The sequence below is a fragment of the Anabrus simplex genome, chromosome 5 (genome assembly GCF_040414725.1).
Source record: "Anabrus simplex isolate iqAnaSimp1 chromosome 5, ASM4041472v1, whole genome shotgun sequence".
NCBI lineage: Eukaryota > Metazoa > Arthropoda > Insecta > Orthoptera > Tettigoniidae > Anabrus > Anabrus simplex.
Genome location: NC_090269.1, coordinates 280,652,643 through 280,673,909, shown reverse-complemented (window position 1 = coordinate 280,673,909; position 21,267 = coordinate 280,652,643). Strand labels below are relative to the sequence as shown.

Here is a 21,267-nt window from a genome sequence, read left to right as displayed (position 1 = left end):
AAATATAACACAATAATATTAGATAGATCTCTCTTTCTTAGTTTTATATTACCCAATTGAAAATATTCTACCCCTATGGTCAGGGAGTTTGGATAATACCTTCCCACCAGTATGATCCGAGGTTATTTCCAGGCACTGTCACATCTGTAAAATGACCGAGAAACCATAACTGTGTAGAGAATGCTATTGCTGGGTTTTGATGCGACCGAATATGTTACCAGCTATCGTATACATGACACCATCATACGTCACTGAGCGACGAATATAACTTCTCCGTCCTTCAAAAGCCGGTATTACTTCTGCCAGGTTGAAACCGTGATCGTGGAACTGGATGCAACACTCTACCGTTCATCCAACGAGAAAGCTTGAAAATGGAACAAAATTATGTCACGAATCTTAAAATTTGGCATTTCTTCGTGGGAAGTCCATTAGTTCACATTTTAATCTGATCAATGTCACGATCATTTTTGGAATTCTTTGTAACATTTTACTGCACGTAAATGTGAAGAACCGACCGAGTTGGCCGTGCGGTTAGAGGCGCAGAGCTGTGAGCTTGCACTACGAAGATAGTGGGTTCCATCCCACTTTCGGCAACTCTGAAGATGGTTTTCCGTGGTGTCCCACTTTCACACCAGGCAAATCCTGGGGCTGTACCTAATTGAGGTCACGGCCGTTTCCTTCTGACTCCTAGCCCTTTCCTATCCTATCGTCGCCGTAAGATCTATCTGTAAAGCAACTGTAAAAAATATATTGCGAAGTAGTTAAAATAGAACGATGTTAATAGCCATCCCACATCCTCACGTTATTGAAGCCAGCTCATGCACTTACAAGTGCTTTTGGCGATCTGAGGGCCGATGACAAATGCAAGCCAGTCCGATGTGTGTTCTTCAGGAATGTGTGACTCACTCGTCGAAATTAGTCCTAGCGCCTGCGCACACTTTAACGAGCGTTCTTGGAACTACGGCAAATGTAACTTCTCGTGCTTTTCCCATTAATCTGAAATGTAGTGCGCTTTTGATACGTAAACATTATTATTATTCTGTTCATTCTTCTTCTTCCGTTAAGCGTTCTACAGGTCCAGCGCAAGCTAACGAATTTCTGCTATAGTCTTCCCTTTCCACTGCTACCATTGAATTCCTAGTCGACCTCATCCTCTCAGATCAGGCTTTTAGGATATGCTTTGCTGTACGTTCGTTTCGGATGTTTGTAAAATGGTCAAACCAAAGCAGCGCCTTTCATTCAAGCATTTTGATAATGAGATCCAGTCGATAGTAGTATTTCTGACTCTATCCTCGAACAAGGCTATGTGACTTCAACGGTAGAGCACTGGATTTCTGAACCCACGTTGCCGGGTTCGATCCCAACTTAGTTCGATGGTATTCACAGTTGCCTCATATCGGTAGATTTGCCTACGGTATATATAAAATAATTTCTGAACAAATAACCTGGAGATTCGTGGTGTTGATCTACGTTTTAACAGAAAGTATAACCAAATAAAATTCTCATCTTGATACTAACCAGAAGTGAAAAAGACCTGATCTTTCATATATTTTTCTAACATTCTGCTTTACGCCGAACCGACAAAAGTAGGTTTTATGACTACGAGGCGATAGGAAAGAGATAGGAATGGGAAGGAAGAGGCCGTGGCCTTAATTGAGGTACAGCCGATTTTCGAAGAACGAAGATATTGGCGAAAGAGACGGAAGAACCACAGTATGCGTGAAAATGAAAGATTTCCAAGGTCACACACATCTAATACCGTACCGAGCTCGATAGCTGCAGTCGCTTAAGTGCGGCCAGTATCCAGTATTCGGGAGATAGTAGGTTCGAACCCCACTGTCGGCAGCCCTGAAGATGGTTTTCCGTGGTTTCCCATTTTCACACCAGGCAAATGCTGGGGCTGTACCTTAAGTAAGGCCACGGCCGCTTCCTTCCCACTCCTAGCCCTTCCCTGTCCCATCGTCGCCATAAGACCTATCTGTGTCGGTGCGACGTAAAGCAACTAGCAAAAAAAAAAAAAAAATCTAATACCGTCGGGACCGGAAGAGAAAAGATGTTGACCAAGTGAGATCGGACAGGAGATATGAATATGGGGAACCTGGCATAACGAAGTAGAAGCAATACCAGACTCAGCTCGTGCACTCGTGGTTACCAATCCACATTCCCCATTTACCATCCCCAGGGGAGTCACAAGTTTTAATCGGTTTGGTTATTTTTACTATTTGTTTTACGTCGCACCGACACAGATATGTCTTATGGCGACGATGGGACTGGAAAGACCTAGGAATAGGAAGGAAGCGTCCGTGGCCTTAGTTAAGGTACAGCCCCAGCATTTGCCTGGTGTGAAAATGGGAAACCACGGAAAACCATCTTCAGGGCTGCCTACAGTGGGGTTCGAACTCACTATCTCCCGAATACTGGATACTGGCCGCACTTAAGCGATTGCAGCTATCGAGCTCGGTTTTAATCGGTTTATAGGACAGTAGGAAGATACTACACCGCCGCCCATAGGTGGGTCAGATAATGTGCTATATCGGATTATGACAGCCTCCTTGTCCGGCTCCATGGCTAAATGGTTAGCGTGCTGGCCTTTGGTCACAGGGGTCCCGGGGTCGATTCCTGCCAGGGTCGGGAATTTTAACCTTAAATGGCTAATTTAGCTGACACTGGGGCTGGGTGTATGTGTCGTCTTCATCATCATTCATCCTCATCAAGACGCGCGGGTCGCCTACGAGAGTCAAATCAAAAGACCTGCATCTGGCGAGCCGAACTTGTCCCCGGACACTCCCGGCACTAAAAGGCATACGCCATTTCATTTAATTATTTTTTACAGCCTCGTTCTGTAGACTCTTCAGTTCCAAGGCAGATTAGATCCTCAAATAGTACCATCGAAGTTTATGTGGTACTAGGAAGCCGCGAAAATTGATGGCGGTGTTATAATGCGGAATACTAGGCAAAATGGGGAGTGGAGTAGTTTTCAATTAACCGGGCGAGTAGGCTGTGAGGTTAAGGGCGCGCAGCTGTGAGCTTGCATCCGGAATATAGTAGGTTCGAACCCCACTATCGGCAACCCTGAATATGGTTTTCCGTGTTTCTCAGCTGGTGAAGTTATAAGAGACAAAACAATCAGGTTCTTATTACTATTATTCCAAGAAGGAATAGTATGAGTTCCAATCCATAGGAAAAGGAGTATCGGCTAAACAGAGAATGGGCGTGGAACGTGGGAAAGTGAAATATTCCCTACCCACATAACAGTGTTCGGCTCCATGACTAAATTTTTAGTGTGCTGTCCTTTTGTCCATGAGGTCCCACATTCGATTCCAGATCAGGTCGGGGAGTTTAACTCTCACTGGTTAATTCCAATGGCTCGGAGGCTGGGCGTGTCATTAAAATCCATCGTGGGTAGGGTCCCATCCTCACAGACGCGTAGATCGCCTGTACGGCGTCAACTCGAAAGATCTGCACCAGGCCTCTTCGGAGGCCACACGCCACTATTTTCTATATATTAAAAGAGTTCACAAAAAACAGCTTTGGCAAATCCGTCCGTACATTCTACTGGACCGATTTGCTTCACTTTTGTTTTGTTCTCTCCGGAATTACTTGCCGATGAATCATGAGACATTGATAGGTCTCTAAGTTCAGCTAAATTTGAGTAATCATAAAATCAATTCATTAAATTATCACTCCAAAAATTGCAATCGAAGGCTTACCCTAACCCGCAATTCTGTACTTGGCAGGTTGCAAAGCGACTAACACTTTCATTAATGTTCTGATACATGTAATTTTTCATCCTAAGTAATGTGATTGCATGCAGAAATGTTTGATTACTTTATTTTCTTTTGCTAGTGGCTTTACGTCGCACCGACACAGATAGGTATTATGGCGACGATGGGATAGGAAAAGCCTAGGAGATGGAAGGAAGCGACCGTGGCCTTAATTAAGGTTCAGTCTTAACCACGGAAAACCATCTTCAGGGCTGCCGACAGTGGGATTCGAACCCACTATCTCCTTGATGCAAGCTGACAGCGCGCGCCTCTAACCGCACGGCTAACTCGCCCGGTTGTTTGATTACTACCTGTCAAGCAAGAGAGTATGCACTTCCTTTGGTCATGGAAGAATACTATTCCCTATTAAATACTCTTTGATGCTCTAACCTTCCCCAGTTTCCAAAGATATTCAACAGATGGCAGCGCGTTCCTAATAACTTGCATGCTGCTAAGAGAAGAAAATCTACGTGCAAACCAACCCCATCATGACATACGCCTTAGACGTTATCTAAGCACACCTATCTAGCTACACTAGAAAGAGTGAAGGCCGTGTATCTTAAAAAAGTTCTCTGGCTGGCATTAAACGCTCCTTCGAGACTGACCTATGAGCTCACAAGACAACCGTTCTATATAGAACTGCGATTAAAAATACTATTGCTTCTGCAACACAATACCAAGCTTTGCATCAAGAGCTGCAGGGGAATTTACCAAGCAGACGGCATGATGACGTCAGAATGGATTAATTTTGCCTACGAACTGAAACATACCATAACGCACTTCTTCTTAAATGTTCATAAAACCAATGAAAATAGCAGGCAAAACAATATGACACTAATCAAGACGAATTATCTGAGCTGTTTATAACGTATGCTACGGAGCAGCACGAGTCCTCTAATTATTATTATTATTATTATTATTATTATTATTATTATTATTATTATTATTATTTTCTTAGTTATGCCCGTTTACAGAGCGCGTTGGAACTTGTTAGCTTGATGATGGTTTTCCTTTCTTCTTCTCCTCCCAAAATCTCTTCATGAACTCGCTATGTTGTTTCTTGCGTTCTTCCGTCCATTGTTTCCCTGTGGTTCTTTTAGCCTTTTCCGTGAACGTGTGCTTTGCAACCAGATTCCCAAAAGCCTTGCGATCCCTGATGACATCTTCTGTGAAGTTCATTTCTTTTAAGTCCTGCTTTATTTCCTCAAACCAGCTTATTTTGACCTTCTTTGAATTAATTATACCAAGCAATCTTTTTGCATATCTAGTGTCGTCCATTCTACAGATGTGGCCATAGAATTTCAATCGTCTCCTGCGTACGGTATCGGTGAACTTGTCGATTGCTTTGTACAAATCTACAGTTTTCCTTTTGATCCATATACCATTTACATGAACGGGGCCATATATTTTCCTCAGAATTTTTCGTTCTTGTTTTTCAATTTCATCAATTTTAGAGTGGCCTCCTAGATTGTGGTTTCTGAGGCATACAAGGCTTCCGGAAGAACAACAGTCTTGTAATGCCGAAGTTTTGCATTTCGTGACGTCACTCTTTTATTGTAGTGGTTCCATGTTATTCGGTATTACTATTATTATTATTATTATTATTATTATTATTATTATTATTATTATTATTATACCACAGAGTAATATGTGTTATATTCTTTGAAGATTTTGGTGCGCTTCTTCAGAAGTGATTATTAAAACAATCGTGGATTACTTCTGAGGAAATGGAACCGAAGACTTAGTAAAACCCTTGAGCTTTCCTGCAGTTTGACGCTTTCACCCGACATAAACCCAAAAGAATGCATGGATGTCTAGCCTTTAGTCCCGTTTCCCGATACGGGGTCGGAGATGAGGAGAGATGAACCTATATGTTTAGGGCCAGATGCTCTGCCATACACCAACCTCAGTTGAGGAGTTAATGAAGATGAAATGAATGATGGTGAATGACATTGAGTAAGGTTGTGACCCATGCCCCGGCAATTGCCTAGAAGTGAAAATTAGAAACCACAGAAAACCATTCTCCGGACAGCCGATGGTGAGATTCGAACCCACTCCTCTCACGAATGCAGAGTTTGGACCATAGACACTCCGCTCGGCCATAAATCCAAAAGAATAGCATGCCTATATACTATATTTATGACATGTACATTATTTCAAGATAATGAAGAAAGATTAATCTTCACGGAACATCTCCAAAATATGGTCACTGGGCCACACATAACATTAGCTTCTTTTTTTCACTTTGCTTTACGTTGCACCGACACATATAGGTCTTATGGCGGCGATGGGATAGGAAAAGGCTTGGAGTAGGGAAAACGTGGTCATAGGCTTAATAAAGTTACAGCCCAGCATTTGCTTGATGTGAAAATGGAAAACCATCTTCAGGGCTGCCGACGGTGGGGTTCGAACCCACTATCTCCCGAATGCAAACTCTCAGCTGCGCGTTCCTAACCGCTCGGCCTCAAAACGCTCGATCAAGTAAGAGTCAAAAAACAACCTAGTTTGGTTGACTTCGTCTTGTTGTGTCACTAAGGAGATATATATTGCCATTCTGGGCGCCTTTGTGATGCACTGCGACAACGGAGGCCTCATATGTGGCAAGACCCACGGCAGCAGTCGGTCTAGGTCAGAAAATTCCTCGCAGAACACGACGTACCTGTTCTTCTTCCTTCCTATTCACCAGCGGATTACTACCTTTTTCCAAAAGTCAAAACCCTACTCAGGAGGTGGTGATTCTCATAGTCCGAAGAGGCGAAGACGAACGCGAAACGCGTACTGCGATAAATGAGCAAACTTGGACTGTAGAACAGTTTAGAAAAGTGGTGCGAACACTCGAAAAAATATATCATTGCCCATGGGGCTTTACTTTGAAGGTATATAACAAGTCAGAGTCATCTCCGTACAGACTATCAAGGCCCTTGAAGGTTGGAGAGTAAAGGCTTCCACTATCCGTAACCTCAGCAATTGGTGGGGTAGAATGATTACTTCTCCGCCCGCCCACCTAGAAATTAACCTGGTACTAAATTTCGGCGTAGGCCGAGTGAACTTCCGCAAGAGGAAATCTCGTTTCTTAAACTTTTCGACTCCCTAACGAAAATCGAACCCACGTCTTTTATGATGAACCGAGCATGCCTTTCAGCCAGGCAGCCCGTTCACTTTGCAGGTGGTGTTCTGTAAAATCATCTATAATAAAAGTCTCTCCACATGTTCGCTTACCTCTTGACTCTAGCACAATTTCTAGTCCAAATATGTAAGCAAATAATACCCCTAAAAAGACAAAATATGACTCAAAAATGATTATATATAAAAATTACACTAAACAATGATTTGTTAAGAATGAACCCATATTTTCCAGCATCGACTTAGTTAAATGTAACAAAAACTTTTCAGTCTGTCAAATACACAGCAATTACAATATAAATTATAACACTATAAACATAACTGTAAAAATACACACTATTATACAAAGAATGACATGTTTCGTTCTACAAGGACATCCTCAGATTCTAACAAATCACTTAAAACATGATTATATATGTATAGTATTGTTTACGTTGCGTAAACTTGTAAATGATGGAGAGTTTAGTGATAACATGAATCAGTAATGACAAAAAATAAATGTACAAGTATTAATATAATGAAAACTTACCTACTAGTCTGCCGATGCTAAGTCCGTTGTCACCAAACACTATTTCAGGACTGTCCTGAATGCATTTATTTTTTGTCATTACTGGTTCATGTTATCACTAAACTCTCTATCATTGACAAGCTTACGCAACGTAAGCAATGCTGTACATATATAATCATGTTTTAAGTGATTTGATAGAAACTGAGGATGTTCTTGTAGAACGAAACATGTCATTTTTTGTATAATTTTGTGTATTTTTACAAGTATGTGTATAGTGTTGTGTCCGCCTCTGTGGTGTAGTGGTTAGTGTGATTAGCTGCCACCCCCGTAGGTCCAGGTTCGATTCCCGGCTCTTTCACGAAATTTGAAAAGTGGTACGAGGACTGGAACGGGGTCCACTCAACATCAGGAGGTCAACTGAGTAGTGGTGGGTTCGATTCCCACCACAGCCATCCTGGAAGTGGTTTTCCGTGGTTTCCCACTTCTCCTCCAGGCAAATGCCGGGATGGTACCTACCCTAAGGCCACGGCCGCTCCCTTCCCTCTTCCTTGTCTATCCCTTCCAATCTCCCCATCCCCCACCAAGGCCCCTGTTCAGCATAACAAGTGAGGCCGCCTGGGCAAGTTACTGGTCATTCTCCCCAGTTGTATCCCCCGACCCAGAGTCTGAAGCTCCAGGACACTGCCCTTGAGGCGGTAGAGGTAGGATCCCTCGCTGAGTCCGAGGGAAAAACCGAACCTGGAGGGTAAACAGATTAAGAAGAAGAAGATGTGCATAGTGTTTTAATTTATATTGTAATTGCTATGTGTTAGACAGACTGAAAAGTTCTTGTTACACTAAGAAATCGACTGCGCTAAATTCTAGCATTATTATTATTATTATTATTATTATTATTATTATTGTTATTATTATTATTTCAGGTGTCTGAAATTACACATTTAAATACAGTCAATTTTCTCTGGCTCAATTATTAATAGATAATAATAATAATAATAATAATAATAATAATAATAATAATAATAATAATAATAATAATAATAATAATAATAATAATAATCGTATGGCCTCAGCTAACGTGTTGCAAACATTTTAATTCGGCGCCACCTGGCTGGTTGGTCGTCAATGTCGACGTCCCGTTTTCCTCTAGGCCTACTAGACGGCAGAGTAAACCGATTCTCTGTTGGGCGTCTATGGCTGAGTTTTAATTAATTTTGTCGGGTAAACACCAAATGTATCTCCAGAGATCTTTTACATGCAGGCATCGTACGACATGGAGTGTAGAATGGACGTTTTTTTCTCCCTTCAAAACTCCGACTACCTCTTCCGGGTTCGAACCCGCTATCTTGGAATCCGGAGACCGACACTCTACCACTGATCCTCGGGGGGAGCTATCAAACAGATTATTATCTGAGATTGTGAACAGTAAGTAGACCAACTTTTAACGTAAGTTATATTAGAAAACTACGTAGCATTTAAAAATCGAAATATAAAGTGTTGTAAGCTTGGAATTTCTCTGTAGACATCAAAAACATCTCTAACCGATGTCTGAGTCTGCCCCCCCCCCCCTCTTCTCTTCTATTCGCAAATCCCCTATTAGAAATATATTTTGTTGATCATCGTGTCATAAATAAAGAAATTACTGTTTCGCGCCAGGACGTAAAAAATAATGTTGAATGGCGTCTATTTATGTGAATATAAGCGACTCCTACTTGCTGCTGTAAATGCACAGCTAAAGCTGCTGTCAAAGGGTCCAAATATGACAAAAAAATGCTTGTACCAAAAATGCTGATGTCAAAATAAGACAAATATGTATGTATTTGTATGACAAATAAAAATATCTTATTTGTGACGATAATCGACAAATTTGCATTAAAAACCAGTTAAGCATGTAAACAATGTCAGGGAAGAAAATATGACTTTTCATAAACATCCGAACCTTAATGATCGCTATGTGTTGTGTTTGAGTCATCAGTCCATAGACTGGTTTGATGCAGCCCTCCATGCCACCCTATCCTGTGCTAACCTTTTCATTTCTGCGTAACTATTGCATCCTACATCTGCTCTAATCTGTTTGTCATATTCATACCTTGGTCTACCCCTACCGTTCTTACCACCTACACTTCCTTCAAAAACCAACTGAACAAGTCCTGGGTGTCTTAAGATGTGTCCTATCATTCTATCTCTTCTTCTCTTCAAATTTAGCCAAATCGATCTCCTCTCACCAATTCGATTCAGTAACTCTTCATTCATGATTCGATCTATCCATCTCACCTTCAGCATTCTTCTGTAACACCACATTTCAAAAGCTTCTATTCTCTTTCTTTCTGAGCTAGTTATTGTCCATGTTTCACTTCCATACAATGCCACGCTCCACACGAAAGTCTTCAAAAACATCTTTCTAATTCCGATATCAATGTTTGAAGTGAGCAAATTTCTTTTCTTAAGAAAGCTCTTCCTTGCTTGTGCTAGTCTGCATTTTATGTCCTCCTTACTTCTGCCATCGTTAGTTACTTTACTACCCAAGTAACAATATTCATCTACTTCCTTTAAGACTTTGTTTCCTAATCTAATATTTCCTACATCACCTGCCTTCGTTCGACTGCACTCCATTACTTTTGTTTTGGACTTATTTATTTTCATCTTGTACTCCTTACCCAAGACTTCATCCATACCATTCAGCAACTTCTCGAGATCTTCTGCAGTCTCAGATAAAATAACAATATCATCGGCAAATCTCAAGGTTTTGATTTGCTCTCCTTGGACTGTGATTCCCTTTCCAAATTTCTCTTTGATTTCCCTTACTGCCTGTTCTATGTAAACATTATCGCTATAACATTATTTATATGAGAGTTGCCCTCATTTTCAATTTGCACGCACATACGCACACACAAACACACGCACACTTACTGATAAAGAAAGACCCCCTTGCTCTGAAGTGACCCAACAACAATTAAATAGTGAAGTAAGAAGCAGACATGTTAATTTCTTCTATTTGTTCAATTTGACAGATCGAGCGCGAGAAGGCCGACCTCAGCGTGCAGGTGATCCAGCTCACCGAGAGGCTGGAGGAAGCCGAAGGTGGACAGGAGACTCAGGTAACCATTAAAACTCTGTCTTTAAGAATTTCAATTACAAATCCAACAAACATTGATATACGACATCTGTAGCAAGGAAATTAAACAATGTGGCTATTTACAAGAATTTATAAGACCCTCGAAGTCAAAGAAGGTAAAATGTAGAACGTTTAATGCCTCATATTTACAGAAAAGATTCAGTTCTTCCAGGTTATAGCTTATAAATACACAGAAAACGACATTTTATGTGTATAAATCATTTTTCTGCATCAGTCTGTTTGAAATAATTAAGCATTAAAAATATAAAACTCACCAAAAAGCTATCTTAACAGGAGTGAAAATCATAACTTAAAAACTAGTTTACTTTTTATTCATAAAATAACAAAAGTACTTGACCTAATGGGGGACTTATATTTTTCACAACAAAATTAATTAGGAAACTTTAGAGGCAGTGAAGGTGGTAAGAAAATGGTTCGTTGTTTAAATTTCAAAATTGTTCAAAATCCGGGAAACTAATGAGCCGGTTGTCAAACTTACCGCTCAAATAACCAAGACGATCTAAAAAGCATCGGCACTCATTATTCTACAGAAGTGATACCACTCATGAACAAGAAAGTTGCATCAGATTGCGGAAAAAAAACCTGACACGGAGATGTGAATAAACATGAGACAAACGACCTCCACAAGTCAGTATGATAAGCCTTCCAGTAACCCCATTAACATGTCAATTTCCAAAGCAAGAATTCAAACATTTTCTCAACTTACGATATTTTCATACTAATACAGACTTTTTATTGTGGTTTTAATTTTTTGTAATAATTTCTTCCAAACTGATTGTGGTAGAAATCTGATTTGCATACAACAGTCCATTTCTATGGTATTTTAAACTACTTCTTTTTCTTCTTTTTCTTACTTTCCTGGCCTTTTTTTTTTCTCAGTTATCTGGATTTGACACTAATGTGGATTAAGCCCTATCTTAACGACGGAAGCCCTTCCTGACGTCAACCCTATGTAGAGGGATGTATTTACTGTGTGTGTTTCTGTGGTGGTTGGTAGTGTGATATGTTGTGTGTAGGTGAAGACGAACAAAATTACCTAGCTCCACAGCTAGAGAAATTTAAACGTCGTTAAAATTTCCACCTCATCCCGGAATCGAACCCAGGGCACTATGAACCGAAGGCCAATACCCTGATCATTCAGCCAAGGAACCTTACGTGCGGCATTTTAAGCTAAAATCTAAAATCTGAAGAATGACTTAAATATAAGGTTCATAGTTAAAATTGTCTTACTAAGGGATGACCTACAACTTTAGGCCGTAATTCTGAGAAGAATAATTGCATAGTTTCTAATTTAACAAATAATTCTACAATATGTATTCCATATTAAAGTATGACCACATATCATATCTTTCAATGTAACGCAAGGGAATAATACACTGACATAACACACTGTTTTATACGTTTACAAGCACTTATACATTACCCTTAATAACATTTGTCCACCGTATAACAGCGTCTCCTATATAAAAAGACATTATGCCAATTTTATTTTAATATACAGTTTTATATGAATAGAGCATTTCATTTCTCGTCACATTCTCGCGCATGTTTGTTCCTTCTGCTCGATCAGCAGTGTGGCCAACTTAGGTGCAGCTAAAATAAAATGTCCTTATAAAACTTGTATCTATAGACATATTGTCCTCTTAGTTGTTCAAGTCTTCTATATAACAAGACTCCACATGACTATGTCAATTTTATTTTTATGAAGCAATTGTTGCATATAAATAGAATTTGATGCAATAATCAAGTTTCTAGCTATGAACACTTCATTACAGAAGAATATTCAAAACATGTTAGGGTACAGCAAAAAAGCTTGGAATATTACGTGACTGTCAATCTTATTATTACAGTCCACGGAATGTACAGTTTTATGGGATAGCCACAGCACAAGGATATGATTCTCCATTACAAAACGTTCACATGCGTTGGACGTGAATCGAACAGCAAAGACTTTGTAAATGACATTGGCTTACTGAGCTATCACGAGCATTCTATGATTATTTAAGCTAAGAAATGTGTTACTAAAATTAACTTCTTGACGACATTATAACTGAAACTATTGAACTTAGAAATACAGGGACACAAATGAAATGTGCAGTGTGAATTGGCAGATGTGTGTATGAGCGTTTCTCATCAAGTATAATAATAATAATAATAATAATAATAATAATAATAATAATAATAATAATAATAATAACAATAATAATAATAATAATCTGACTCCTTGGCGAATGGCCACCGTAGCGGTATTCAGTTCAGAGGGTTTCGGGTTCAATTTCCGATCGGAAGAAGGGTTTAATCCGCGTGTGATTAATTCATTTGGTTCGGGGACTGAGTGTTTGTATTTGTCAGAATACACATCTCTTCATTCACATAATACAGCACACTACCAACTACCACGGAACGCACAATAATAAAATATATCCCTCAAATAGGTTGACATCAGGAAGGGCATCCGTCCGTAAAACAGGGTAAAATCCACATGTGCTACCCGCGACCTCATCACGGCGTGGATAAAAGTGGCATAATAATAATAATAATAATAATAATAATAATAATAATAATAATAATAATAATAATAATAATAATAGATGGCATAGCCATACTCAGCAATAATACACAGGAGGCAAAGGAAGCACTGGAACGCTAGCATAAAATAGCTCCCAAAACAGGTCTACAGATATCTTACGAGAAGACCCAATACATGGAACGACAGAACAACTATGTGCACGCTATGCATACTTTATATGGATCCGTAAAGAGAGTCGAAAAATTTTAATATTTAGGGGAATACATACAAACAGGAGGATCAAACAAGGCGTCTAACATAGAACGAACGGAAAACTCCAGACAGCATACACACTCTCATGGTCACATTATAATAAGAAAAGCATATCAAGACAGGCCAAACTTAGACACTACAGAACAGTCGTATTACCAGAAGCGTTGTATGCGTCAGAAACGACTACAATTGGAGCATCAGGCATCATAGAGACAGAAAAATTATAAAGTAAAATTATCAGAAAAATATTTGGACCAATACACAGAGATGGCATATGGATGAAACGACCTACCGAAGAGCTCTACCAACACACTGACACTCACAGACATGATCAGGAAACGCAGACTAACTTTCTATGGACACATACAGAGAATGGACAACAGACAAAAAAAAATCTTTGATGTAGTAACCAGTTCGAGCAAGAAAAGAAATCGGTATCATGAAATAGAGGAAGACTTAAGGCAGGTGAGGATCAATAGGCAAATGATAGAAGACAGAAAAGAATTCAGAAACAATATTATGAATACAAAACTTATAGTAAATGAGAAGAAGACAGGAACATTGTGGACATACAAAGGAAACAGGAGCACAGCCAAAGGATGAAGAGATTTTGGGAAGAGAAGAGGAAGAAGGGAAAGAAGTGAAAATTGTGCCATCATGAGATATTCGAGTTCAAACACTGTCCATAAGGGCAATAATAATAATAATAATAATAATAATAATAATAATAATAATAATAATAATAATAATAATAACGCATTGTGTGCCAAAAAAACAAAAGTTTATGTAACTCATTGATGAATTAATCAGTACACAGTTAATCATCCCATAGTACGACAATGAGTGCCGAATGGATTTGTTTCACTCTTCAAAACCCACGAGCTTGGAATTCATAGGAGACACTCTACCATTGAAGCACAGAGGAACCTAGAGGTCTGGTGTAGGTGGGAGCAAGCTCAAAGTGCTATGCAAAATATCGATCTACTGTACATCCTGAAAGAATGAAAACAGATTCCATAATTTCGAAAATAGGCCTACTTGGGAACACGCTTGTTCAACCGTTGGGCTTTGTTCTTTGTCGAGTATTGTTGTATCTTCTCCGGGCGTAGCTCCCTTCTTTCTCCGACCAGGGGCCACCTCCTTCTTCAGTGATATTTTGTGAAAATCAGGAACATTTTTTCAGAGTATGCGTGCACGGCTTGTCTGTTTTGTCTTTCAGCCCCAGTTCTTTTATGTCCTTCTGTCAGCCAGGTCTTGTTTCTCCAGAAAGTGGACAGGCGATTGATCAGTCTGTTGGAAGACAATCTTGCTATATGATCATAGAAAGTTGCTCTCAATTTTCTGGCACACTCTCTGCGAGTAGAGCTTTGATTTTTACCAGGTCTAGAATCTTTCTGAGAGTTTTTCTTTTTCTGATTTCTATGTTTTCAATCAAGACGTTTCTATATAGCATCAAGCACTCCATGGTATACAGGGCTTCCGTGTGGATGGCTGTTATTTAGTGCTTCAGCTTCAGATTTCGTGACAGACATCCATTGTCGTATGTGTTTTGAGTAAATCGATAGACGAGTCCTAGTTTTTTTACTCTCACGGAGAGGGGCTGCATTCTCTGACAAGTTGAGTTCTCTCTAGTCTCCGAGATACCGGTACATAAATGTGTCCATAAAAAGTAGTAGCTGTTATTTTTAATGCAGATACTACTCTTTTCAGAGCATATCTTAACGTAAAATAGTTCCTGGGGAAGGAAAGTTACAAAACTCAAAGGATGCATTTAAATTTACAATACTCGTAACACAGAAATATTTATAATTTCATATTCAATATTGATGATCAAGTGTTGTCGACTCATTGGCTGAATGAGGCCTTCGGTTCAGAAAGTCCAGGGTTCGATTCACGACAGGGTCGGAGATTTTAATCGCCTCTGATCAATTCTTCTGGCCCGGGGACTGGGTGTTTGTGTTTGTCCCAACACTTTCTTCTTCATATTCAGACAACACACTATACTACTAATCACCACAGAAACACGCAATAGTAATTACATCCCTCCATATAGGGTTGGCGTCAGTAAGGGCATCCGGTCGTAAAACATGGCCAAATCCACATGTGCGACACAGTTCGCACCCGCGACCCCACAGATGCGGGAAAAGAGGAGGGAGAAGAAGAAGAAAAAGACTGATGATCAAGTGTTAAACAAACTTTTAATTCAATATTTATTTTTGTTACCTGAAAACTCTGTAATAATTGTTACACAGATCACTATCTAAAGAAGCATTTTTAATGAGATCATTCAGCTTGCTTTGGTGCTCTTAGTTTCTTCAAATCAAGGTCCAAAATATGCGAGATACACTCTTAAAATCGAACTTGCATTAAGCTTGCCATTTGCTTTACGTCGCCCCGACAGAGATAGGTCTTATGGCGACGATGGGAGAGGAAAGGCCTAGGAATAGGAAGGAAGCGGCCGTGGCCTTAATTCAGGTACAGCCCCAGCATTTGCCTGGTGTAAAAATGGGAAACCACGGAAAACAATATTCAGGGCTCCCGACAGTGGGATTCGAACCCACTATCTCCCGATGCGAGCTCACAATTGCTCACCCCTAACCGCACGGGCAACTCGTCCGGTACATTAAGCTTGTTGCGGTACTTAATTTTTATGAAGGTGTAAGAAGAAAATGATCTCCCCATTAGCTCAGTACTAGTAAACAGCAAGAGGTACTTGAGTGTCTTCTCAATGTGTTGTTCATTTTCCTCACTGACATCTATCCAGAAGGTGATAAGACTTCTGTAAATCACAATTTAAAGAAGAATCGATTATTACTTCGATTAGTACATTAAATTCTTCCAATAATTCTTTAATGAAAGGATTTGATTTCCAGACTTCGACTTTAACGCCATGACTGATTATTTTCAGCATACCCCTGAATGGCCCAGCGAGTTAACTTAGGGGTACGCGTACCACTTGTTGGGAAACGCTGGTATAGGCTTATTACCTCCTCATCGTCCGGCTCCATGGCTAAATGGTTAGGGTACTGGCTTTTGGTCACAGGGGTTCCGGGTTCGATTCTCGGCAGGTTCGGGAATTTTAACCATCATCGGTTAATTTCGCGGGCACGGGGGCTGGGTGTATGTGTGGTCTTCATCATCATTTCATCCTCATCATGACGCGCAGGTCGCCTACGGGAGTGAAATCAAAAGACCTGCATCTGGCGAGCCGAACTTGTCCTCGGACACTCCCGGCACTAAAAGCCATACGCCATTTCATTTCATCTCATACCGGGCGAGTTGGCCGTACGCGTAGAGGCGCGCGGCTGTGAGCTTGCATCCGGGAGATAGTAGGTTCGAATCCCACTATCGGCAGCCCTGAAGATGGTTTTCCGTGGTTTCCCATTTTCACACCAGGCAAATGCTGGGGCTGTACCTTAATTAAGGCCACGGCCGCTTCCTTCCAACTCCTAGGCCTTTCCTATCCCATCGTCGCCATAAGACCTATCTGTGTCGGTGCGACATAAAGCCCCTAGCAAAAAAAAAAAAAAAAAATCATCTCATCTCCTCATCGACACCAATTATCAATGGTCTGAAAGATTCGTGATTGATACTTAGAAAGTTTCAACAGTTGTGAACTAAATGGATCTTCTTTTGTTTTTGTTTTTTCAGTACGAGATCAACCGTAAGCGAGACACAGAACTGAACAAACTCCGCAAGCTGTTGGAAGATGTGCACTTTGAGTCTGAAGAGACTGCCAACCTCCTGCGCAAGAAGCACCAGGAGATCGTGGTCGACTTCCAGGACCAGATCGACCAGCTCTCCAAATCTAAGTCCAGGTACGTATCCAGTCTATACAGATCGCCTGCTTCTTTGTGAAGGTAATGGTCAATGATGTTTCAAGAGGCAAAACATTAGAGTTGTCAGGCTCATAATCTTGGCAGAAGAATGAAGATGTCGGAAAAATAAAGGGAAGGGTCCACAAACCTAATACCTTCAGGGTCGAAAGCGAAAAAAAGAGCAAGCTTGCAGATTTAAGTGACTGATATCGTGATCAACGCCACCGAACCTCCAGTGTTACGTCGATTCCGAACCACAAGGACGTCACGTTTCATTCCAAAAATCCCACCTTTATTGGCCGGGATTTGTACCACGACCACCTTCGTGAGAAACCAAATCATTGAACGATACGTCCTCGGTGGGAAGATAACAAAAGTTAACCAAGGGAGGTAAGAGATGGAAATTGAGAAGGCGGATATAAGTGGAAGCAATGCCGGGGGAGACCCTAGCTTTGTATCATATTATCTTGAATACAAAATGTGCAAACTCTTCTAAGAAGGACACTCGGAATAAACACATAAATAATGTATGCTTTAGCATTGGACAGGAATAACAAAAGAGAGGAACAAGATTCAGCTCGAGGTCCCGTGTTCACCATATACACCTTCCCATTCGTGAATAGTTGGAAAAGGAAGAGAAAACCACAATCTTTCTTAACTTGACAATCATTTCGTTGGCATAAACTGCGCAATGTCTTGTCAGATAGTTAATTAATTTTGAAACCAAACCGCAGTTGCCATTCCATTCATCCAGCGTATCAGCTAAAGCGTTAAAGAATCAGAGGCTGACATCCGAGCAGGCGGTAGGTCTGTCGGCTGATGTACCGGGCACCCTCGAGTTGGACACAGCCGCTAAAATAGCGATACTATTTATAAACTGCGAAGTCGTTTCCTAGCGCCTAGCTTACTCGAGCTGAGACGAGTACAAGAGGGTTGCCAACAGTATCGCCCGCCCGTCCGAACCATATTTGTTCACAAGGTCCCTGCGGTAAGAGCAGACTACCCTGGTACACTTACCCTTGCCCAAAGTTTCTTGCTAATACAGAACAAGATAACTCTCACAATGGCTTTCTCACACAGTAGACACGTACCGTACTAAAATCATTTCATACAGAAATATTTTTAAAGTTAAGAGCTGAAAATATCGATCACGTACTGATAGAAAAAAAAATCCTTCTTCCAATTTAACTTCTTTTATCCATTGAGGCCAATAAAAAGCATGTTTATGTATATGAGCAGATATCAATTGCAATCATTTGCTTTCGCTGCACATCACTCGTTTATAGTATCATACCCGCTCTGTAGAAGCAAAAATAGCAGTCATATATTTACGGAGCGGTGGAATAGGGTGTTGATACCCCACTGACAGTGCTATTGGTCGTTGTTTAAATCCCGACCAATGTAAGTCGGATTTATGAAATGAAAATTCGCATCCCTGTGGTTCGGAATACACATAAAATTCTGATACCATAGCATCTCTTAAAACAGACAAGGCAATCGGAGGGACGTTAAAAGAAATAAGCACGTTGAAAATTCCTGGAAATGTTTCCGTTTAAAAAGAGCAACATGAGAAATTTGCGCCAAGATCCTTCTTCCCTTTATACCATACTTATCCTCGGTCTCCGCCAGTGTGCAATTCGTAATTTTACTGGAGACAGGGTGGCTTTAGTGGGTTAACTGACTTAATAATTGCACATGCTTACACCAGAAGTCCTCCGAAAATGTACTTTCTTTTTTCTAAAACAGTCATTGTCGCCTTTATTTAAGATTCGGAAGGGTTGTTTTTTACTCTTTTAGCAGTTTTTGGCAATTTATTGTACTGACAAGATTATTTTTCCTTTGTTTTGTGTTTTGGATACATTAAATTGACGTAATTCGCACAGATAGACCTAACCGGGCAAATCACGAGTTTGCTCAAACTAATAACTTCAACACTCGCAACAGATGAGGCCAACGATGACAGAATGAAGATTCTATTTGAAATATTTTACTGCACAACGATGTCGCGAATATTTGATGAACAGGATTTTATATTTTTTTAATTTAATCACTTAATGGTATTACAGGCCTTGTTATAATTTATATATTTAATAATAATAATAATAATAATAATAATAATAATAATAATAATAATAATAATAATAATAATAATAATAATAAAGCAAAGTGGAGCTATCTCCGTAGAAGTCTTCCATCATTCGTAACCTCAGCAATAAGTAGGATAGAATGGTCAGCCATATGCCCGGCTACCTTTGCTCCCATGAATTAAACTGGTACTCATTTTTTTGTGTATGCTGGGTGAACCTCTAGGCCATGTGCCACTCCAGAAGTGGGAATTTCGTTTCGTAAATTGTTCGAATTCCTGACGGGGAATCGAGCCCGCCATCTTGATTGGTCAGAGGCCCGGAATCATCTGCCACACGTCACTGTTAACAAGGGTAATTTTTCCAATGTTGTTTTTGAGTGGGAGAATAAATGTCAAATTCTTGTGAGAGCTTCTGTCAAAATAGTGATAACTGCAGCCTTATCGTAGCAAATTCGACCAAAAAGAAATGACTTCTAAATTTTGAATCATAATGGAGATGGTCCCCAAGAATCTTTAAATCATAATTAACTGTTCGTTAAAAGTTACAGGCTCCATTCTTCTTTACACTTGTTACTCCAAGGTCTACTTGGCGTACGTTCAGAGAGGACGCATTCCAGAATCATTTGGCAAGGCGGCTGGCTTAAATCAAAACCGGAACGTATGGTGATTAACACTGGCCCTTGTCCGTGTAACTAGCACACCCTCTATTATGCAACAGAAAATAATTCACTGTTATATAATATTGAATTAGACATGCTGCAAACCCTAAATGACACCACCAAATAGTAATAGAAATGTCGGAGTTTTATACCCTCACTACCCGTTTGGTTACGGGTTTTGATTCTTGGCATGTACAGAATTTAAGACTGGCTTAAGGGACTGAAATGGGATCCACTCAGTTTAAGGTAATACAGTTGGGTAAAAAAGTGGGTTAATATTCCACCTTCGATCATTTTGAAAATGGCTTTCCGTTGCTTCCCACGTCAACATTGGACGATTGTCGGAATGAACACGTTTCCCTTTCAAGCACGGTTGCCAGTACATCCACTGTAGCAAAAATTACCCGATGTTCACTCAAAATACCCTATTTAGAATAAAAGACTAGAATTAGTTACCCATTTAAAAATAATATCAGTTCAAGCATCAAAAACTATGAATAGAGAGAAGCCGCTATGCCCACCACTTAAAATTAAACAAATTTAATGTTAAAAGAACTGTGCATCATAAAACTTGTTATTATTTATAAGCTTCATAAAACTTGACCAGTTCCGTGCTATTTGGTTATCATGCTGGCTTTTGGTCCAAGGGGTCCCGTGGTCGATCCCCGACAGGGTCCGAGGTGTTAACCTTCATTGGTTAATTCTTCTGGCTTGGGGGCTTCAACATTAGAATTCATCCTCAGATGTGCAGATCACCCATGGATGTCAACTCCAAAGGCCTGCACAAGGCCCCTCCAGAGGCCAGGCACCATTAAAATTCTATATTAATAAAATCGCTATGACCGTGTGTTTTTACATTGAATATTTTGGCGTAATTTTCGTATAGTTATCCGTTTCAGGTGTAATAATGACCATCTGCATATCTTTTTAGCTTTGGCATCTGTCTGTTTGTTGGTTTCTCTGTTTGTCTGAGTTCTTATAACTGGAGAAGTCTTCAATACATTTTTATCAAACTTCATATTTTAGACTCCACCTGCCCTTGGGTACATTTTAGTGTCAATATTATTTTGAAATCCCTGAACAGACTGGCAGTTTATAAGAAGATCAAATCAGTGATATTACACTCCCACAGCATATACTACATGACCAACCTTAATGGAAATCTACCAGCCTTAATGGAAATATACCAGCCTTAATGGAAATCAAAAACTTTCTTATCATGAGTACCTCTTTGATAGGAGGATTAAGGGAAATATCATAAATGGGCAGTTTTGTGCACTTAGCCCAAATGCGGGTGCAATATACAATCTACTCTTTCAGGATTGTGTTATCAGGTGTGTATGGCATCAAGTTATCACTTGGAGTTAGCATTTATAGATAGATTATTCCCAATA

General features: G+C 40.0%; 1 protein-coding gene across 1 annotated transcript in view; it reads left to right on the top strand.

Annotated features, from left to right (window-relative positions):
- Positions 1 to 21,267, top strand: part of LOC136873988 (paramyosin, long form) — a 107,601-nt gene that overhangs the window by 24,270 nt on the left and 62,064 nt on the right. The window contains exons 3-4 of the mRNA XM_067147412.2: positions 10,404 to 10,490; positions 16,962 to 17,128. Coding sequence (XP_067003513.1) covers positions 10,404 to 10,490; positions 16,962 to 17,128 — 254 coding nt within the window. The remainder of the gene's footprint in view (positions 1 to 10,403; positions 10,491 to 16,961; positions 17,129 to 21,267) is intronic.